The 7,081-nt window shown below is 37.2% G+C and overlaps 1 protein-coding gene across 1 annotated transcript in view; it reads left to right on the top strand.

Annotated features, from left to right (window-relative positions):
• Positions 1–6,135, top strand: part of LOC104293282 (cholesterol 7-alpha-monooxygenase) — a 7,062-nt gene extending 927 nt beyond the window's left edge. Inside the window, exons 2-6 of the mRNA XM_009892771.1 lie at positions 500–740; positions 1,411–2,024; positions 3,345–3,475; positions 4,370–4,545; positions 5,174–6,135. Coding sequence (XP_009891073.1) covers positions 500–740; positions 1,411–2,024; positions 3,345–3,475; positions 4,370–4,545; positions 5,174–5,473 — 1,462 coding nt within the window. The 3' untranslated portion in view covers positions 5,474–6,135. The remainder of the gene's footprint in view (positions 1–499; positions 741–1,410; positions 2,025–3,344; positions 3,476–4,369; positions 4,546–5,173) is intronic.
• The last annotated feature ends 946 nt before the right edge of the window (positions 6,136–7,081 follow it).

Raw genomic sequence — 7,081 nt, forward strand, 5'->3', positions numbered from 1 at the left:
CAGCAGGATCTGGTCCAAATGGGATATGCCAATAATAAGAAACTTCCTGCACTAAAAGGCTATTCCCTTTGGTATTCAAATTGAATTGTGGATACCGTTGCTCAAAAATGTATCAGACAATATTAGTGGGATGGATTATTCATGTATGGGACAATTACACAATGTGCATGTTAACTAATGGCAACAATTCTGCATTTAAACAGGTGGAAAAGGTACTCCTGATCTAGGGAAAAGAAAGATGACATAATCAAACTGTGGTTTATTATGTTTATTATAATACAGGCTGTTAAAGTTATTCTTTCTTGTATACCATAGACCTCACAATAGGCTTACTCCTTAGAGAGGACAAAATTGTCGATATACTATTTGTTTGGTTTTTTTTTTTTTACATTTTTTCACATTCCGAAAATCCTAGCATCAGCATGTTACTTACCTAGTGGTCCTGGAAGAGAGATCTTTATGCATACTTCTAAATTTAGCTTTTGTTTGTGCTTTGTAGGCGACCAGGTGAGCCACCACTTGAAAACGGGTTCCTTCCGTACGTGGGATGTGCTCTGCAGTTTGGTGCCAACCCTCTTGAATTCCTCAGAGAAAAGCAGAAGAAGCATGGCCACATTTTCACTTGCCTAGTAGCGGGGAAATACATTCATTTTCTCACTGACCCTTTCTCATACCATGCATTAATACGCCACGGAAAACACTTGGACTGGAAAAAGTTCCATTTTGCTACTTCTGCTAAGGTAACGCTTTAAAAATGGTTTTAATATCTAACATGCAAAGTATATGCTGTCAGGACAGAGGTACACTGCTAATCCCTGTAGCAAAACTATGCCTTTGAAGTATTATTGGGTTCACATTTCAACAGTTCTACTGGTTTAAAACATTGGGGTCTTTCTGTTCTTAATGGAAAGGAAATTTGCAGTGATTTGGATTGTCCAAGAATGACATTCTTTAGTCATGTAGTATCTCAAATTGCTAAAGTAGAAATACAATTAGCACCGTTTGCAAAATGATAATATGGCTTCCTGAAGCTGAAACCTTCTTCAGGAGTTGCTCACCACTATGGAAGATTTGGTCCTAATGCCTTAAAAAAGTGATGCAACACAGTAGGAGCTCAGTCAAATTCTTACCGAAGTAAGCAAAAAGTTTCCTGTTGTTGTCAATAGGAGTTGAATGAGGCTCCAGGTAACCACGACCATTTATTTGTAAGCATCTATTTGAATCTATTTTCATTTGCCTACTTAACTGCTATGGTTCACTGAGAAAGTATCAGTTCTGGTAATAAGAGCCCTTATTATGTTTCCCTCTAGTAAGTTATGAAGTTATACTTTGGCTTTAATTTCTGTTAGATTTTATCATCTAGTTTATGGCAGGCCTTATTTATCATGCATACAATTTATTTTGTGACAGGCTTTTGGACATGGTAGCATTGACCCAGCAGAGGGAAACACCACTGAAAATTTTCATCAGACTTTCATTAGAACCCTTCAAGGTAATGCCTTAGATGCTCTCATTGAAGCAATGATGGAAAACCTACAGTACGTCATGCTGCAGTCAAGAACACCTAAACTTCAGTCTAATGCTTGGGTGACAGAAGGACTTTATACGTTCTGTTGCCAGGTGATGTTCGAGTCTGGTTTTTTAACACTTTTTGGTAAGGAATTTAATTCAAATCACGACAAAAATCTGTCATTAAAGCAGGAAACTGAGAGAGCTCGTATTCTAAATGCCCTTGAAAACTTCAAGGAATTTGATAGGATCTTTCCAGCCCTCGTGGCCGGGCTGCCTATCCACCTCTTCAAGAGTGCCCACAGTGCACGTGAGAAGCTGGGAGAGGCACTCCTCCACAAGAACCTCCTGAAGAGGGACAACCTCTCTGAGCTTGTCACCCTCCGCATGTTCCTGAATGACACCCTGTCAACCTTCGATGACATGGAAAAAGCAAAGACCCACGTGGCAGTGCTCTGGGCCTCGCAAGCCAACACCATTCCTGCCACATTTTGGAGCTTGTTCTATCTTCTTAAGTAAGTCCCAATGTTTCTTGTTTTCAAACAAAACAAATGTTTGTTATCTTTCAGAAGCCACTTCAGGCAAATTCCACTGCTTGATACCTCAGAAGTGTCAAAAAGCTTACTGGTTACAACAGAAGTGGCGTGTTGTTCTGGACTTCCACAGAAACCCCTTTCACTTGTCTGAGAGCAAGTAGTGGTACCACAGAGCAATTCTGTAGTTTTTTAAAAAAACACCAAACCACTCTAAAGCAATGCTATACTTTGTCAAAAATCTTTGGAGTACATCTATCTGCTATGACATTAAAAGTGCTATTTGCAGTCAGAACATTAATTGTATTGAAGGCTCCCAATATAATTGGATATTTTTAGACCATCTCACTAGAGCAGGCAAAATGAGTTTTAACTTCATTATTGTTTTCACAGATACTTAATAGAAAATAGTTTAGACGTTGATAGATCCTACTGAGGTTGAAGTGTAAACTGCAGCTGCTGAGCTTGTTGCTCATGAGAGGAGTGCACAGTTCAGATTAGACTATTAAATGTTCATTTTAGAGTGGGCATCTGTGGAGCATAACCTACCTCAGCATCATTTACTTTTAAGTATGTATCTAAATTGCTGACATTTTTTTTTAGGCAGCGGCTTGCACCCCTATCTGCCTGCCAGTGCTAATATGTGAGGTTCTTAGTACTTTTCATTCCAAAAACGCATTGGCTTTAGGTCTTCTGGCCTCAGAGTTTTTTAACACCCTGATTGATTGTGCCTTCATCAAGACACTATTGCATCCTGTATTATTATCTATATGTATTTCACCATAGCTCATATATGCCGTGTCTGTAAGAAAGTCTAGACAGTGAAGGATACCATGTGGACTTGTAGTATTAGGAAGATTCTTTTCAGCTAGACCGAATATTGTTATGTAATAGGACATCATCCAGGATAAGTGATGTTATAAAACTGATCTATGATCCTGTTCCTAAACTTTCTACCCACAGATTTCCTAAGCTACAACTGGTTGTTTTCTTTCGTATTCTTGGCGTCGCTTTTTAGTGACATTCCTATTTATTACCTGAGTTATGCACATTAGTTCTGTCCTACTTGTCATTGGAGACAGAATCAAATACTTGGGATTCTTTTCTTTTTTTCTGAAGCTATCGTATCTTTTCCAAGACATGAAAAAGTGTAATTGCAGCATTTGCTGCAACGTTTTCATTTTAGAAGGTTGTACTTGTCAGCTAACAAACTCAATTTTAGTCAGGAAGAAAGTTAATGGCAAAACTCCTTTTTAAACAATTCTTGAGTGTAAAATGATGCTATTATTCTGGTTTTTTTAGGAGTCCAGAAGCAATGAGAGCTGCTACCAAAGAAGTGCAAAGTATTTTGGAAAGTGCCGGAGAGAAGGTCAGCTTAGATGGCAAACATATATCCTTGAACCGAAAACAGCTGGATAATATGCCAGTACTAGGTATGATTATTTTATGCTGGAGTACCAGAAATCACCCCACAATTTTCACAGCCTTCTATTTGTTACCATATAAATGCTTGCTATGGAATTAGCCAAGGAACGCTAGAACAAAAACAAACACAATCAGTCTTCCTGATGACCCAGGTGGTACTGAGAGTGTCAAAATCCACATGAATAGCACTTTTTTTGTGGGTAATGCCATGTTTCAATACTGCTACACAGCTACGTAACATAGTATTGGAGACCCGTGGATTTTTCAGAACAATATTTTGTTTAGTAATGACTTTAGATCAAATAAAAGGGTGTTGCCAAATTTTGTATCCCCATTTTTATGATGTGAAGCAGTATCTTCTAATACCATTACTTTTATTTCTCCTTAGTATTTTTCAAATTATAGGTACATTTTTCAGAAGTGTCCAAGTTACAGAGAGTTTTGAAAATTTCACTCTTTAACTACTGTTGCTTTAAAAAAAAATCAGCTTATATCAAAAAAAACCCCAAAAATGTTACTTTTTATGAGTACTGGTTTCTATGCACCAGGTCTTAAAGTTTCGGAAAATCCCGATCACAGCACCATTTCTTTTTTGTGTTATATTTCCAGTTTTGAGTGGTTTGTTCTTTATCTCAGAGTGAAAATGTGTCGCACTTTCAAATGTTCTGTTACATCAAGCATTTTTCTAGGGGAAGGCGGATTATGTTCTTGGTGTTCTCTGCAGAAGGGATAATAATGCTAAAAAGAAATGAGAAAGTCACTTTCTTAGGCATTTAGAAAGTTATTGTTAAAATATTTCTTCTAATAAATGCAGGGTTTGAAATGGTTCAAAATGCATGACCTCCCCCAAGGACATACACATACTATTTCCATGGTAATCGTTCTTTTTCCTCTTCCGATAGACAGCATCATCAAGGAGGCGATGAGGTTATCGAGTGCGTCCATGACTTTCCGAGTTGCCAAGGAGGATTTCACTTTGCACTTAGAGAACGATTTTTACAACATTCGCAGTGATGATATTGTAGCTCTCTACCCTCAACTGTTGCATTTTGATCCAGAAATCTATGCTGATCCCTTGGTAAGTACTTATCAAAGTGCATTAACCTCTGAGCTCTGGCAGAAGCTAACATGCCTTTAAATAGAGCGTTTATCATGGGTGCTCCCACGGCTGGTTTTCTGTTGTACTCCAGACAGTCTGTTCTTACAGCTGTAAGAGGAGGTGTAATGATAGGCAAGAAAAAGAATAAAGTCAGTGCAAGCACTACCTGCAAAACATGTTTTAGTGTAACCAGAAAGTGTGCTGCTAGCACAAGAGAGCCTTCTACTTACTGCTTCCTTCAGTGAGCAAAGGTCACCATTATGGGGGGGTTGAAGGGAGGACAAGGATAAGGATCATATTTTCCCAAAGGCACAGAATGAGAAATCTTCCAGTGCTGCTGCATGAACGAGGATTCCAGTTTTAGTCTTTATTTTAAGAGGTCAGAAAAGAAAAGGAGAGTTATCAGCAACAAACCTGGGATTACGTCCCACATACCAGAACTTCTCAAGGGCTACCCTCTCCAAAACAGCACCATGGGGTCTGGCGCTACTGTACAACGCTACTGCTAGAGACTTCTTCCCCAGCACGCATGTTGTGTCTTAATAGCATTTTCTAGTCTTTGGAGGTATTCAAATATCAAGTAACTCTTTTATGGGTTTAATTGCAGACATTCAAATACGATCGCTTTCTCAATGAGAATGGAGAAGAAAAGACTGACTTCTACCGCAACGGTCGCAAGTTAAAGTATTACTATATGCCATTTGGGACAGGCATAGCAAAATGTCCTGGCAGGTTATTTGCTGTCCATGAAATTAAACAATTTTTGGCTTTGATATTTTCATATTTTGAGATAGAGCTTGTGGACAACAATGTGCAGTGCCCTTCTTTAGATCAATCCCGTGCAGGACTGGGTATTTTGCAACCAGCTAATGACATTGATTTCAGGTATAGACTGAAATGTCTATGAATATATATTTTATATTATACATATAAACTATGCACTATATAAATACACTTTATAACATATACTTTATATATATTTTATGTATATATATGCAAATGAAACGTTGCAAGTCTTGAGGGAAAATCTGCATGAAGAAGCTAATTCATCAGTCTAATGGAAAATGCATAATGTATACCATTACAATACCAACATGCAGTGGGTTTAATGCACTGTGTTGATACAAATGTTTCCCCTGTTACCAACCATTTTGAAATGCAAGTTAAGATTCTGAATTGTGAATGTACAATAGTTATTTTTTTTTCTTTCAGCAAATACTTTCCCAGAGTTAGTAAGAATTTCATCAGCTAATTCAAAATAATTGTAAAAATTCAACTACAGTTAAAACTTATTCTTTTTTATAATTGAAATGTTGTGGATGGTAGTTGTCCCCACAAGTGAAATAAAACTTTTCTTGTATAAAGGCAGGTTCATGGTGGGGAGGGGAGAGTTTCCTGGGGAAGTACCTGTATGGTTTTATGAAAAACTAGAAGAAGACTTGAAGAAAATCTACAAAAATGTTCACGTTCTAGTGAAACTGCAAAACTTGTTTTATATTCATTATAATATACTTCTTTTCAGAAAGTTGTAACTGTATTAAAATAAATGATCTTGGCTGAACCAAGTGCATCTCTCGACTGTTTGTCATTTGCATGTCTTCACATTCTCAAAGATTTACGTCAAAGCCACCTAAGCCAGCTTTAAACTAGCCAGCTCAAATGCCAATAGGGGGATAAATAAATAGCCACAATATATTCACCAGTCGTTCTGGTTGGATTTTGCACCACTTTGTGAACTCTGTATTTCCAGAAGCTTCCATCAGTCATATTCCTTAGGTCTTCCTAGTCTAATTCTGTTAAAGTTATCATGGGTATGCCCACACATTTCATTTTTAGTGGTGGCATGTCCATAAGAACAATTGTTCCAGGGATAATATAATTTGGTTCTCTGTAACATTCCCATGCTTCTCTGCTACAAGTGATGGATCAATGTCACAAAAGTCCATTTTTTAATGAAACATCTTCAGGCTGAAAGAGGTAGTTTTCTTATCATCTGCCAATGAAAAGAACAAATGGACTTAAAATGTTGTTACCCTGTTTTTCTATGTTTCGAAGGACTTATGGTCTGACCTTTTGTCCTTGACTCAAAAGTAAGCCTCATCACAGAAGATGAGATATAGGACTATTAGATATTTTCAAATTTCACATTCTGGCAAGACATTAGTCTATCTGATAGAGCTCTTCCTAAACATGGAATTTTGGATTGAGTCCTAGAACTGCTTTAAATTATGTATCCGTTTCTCTTCTCACTATCCACTGTGCTAAATTTTCAGTAGTAAATATAAAGACTCTGTAGTGTGTGATTATTTATTACCTGTGTGTTGTCTTTGTAATTTTATTTAATCTTTTCTCATTTTCAAAGGAGAACAGACAACACCAATTCTTTGCTATTTGCAACATGTATAATATTAAACTATTATGTATAACGCAAGTGTTTTTGAATTCTTACTTTGGTTTTCTTGGTAAGGGAAGTATCCAGTCTTTAGGTACAGCTTGTTTTTATGCTTCTGTCAAT

Source organism: Charadrius vociferus, unplaced genomic scaffold, assembly GCF_000708025.1.
Source record: "Charadrius vociferus isolate BGI_N301 unplaced genomic scaffold, ASM70802v2 scaffold79, whole genome shotgun sequence".
Taxonomy (NCBI): domain Eukaryota; kingdom Metazoa; phylum Chordata; class Aves; order Charadriiformes; family Charadriidae; genus Charadrius; species Charadrius vociferus.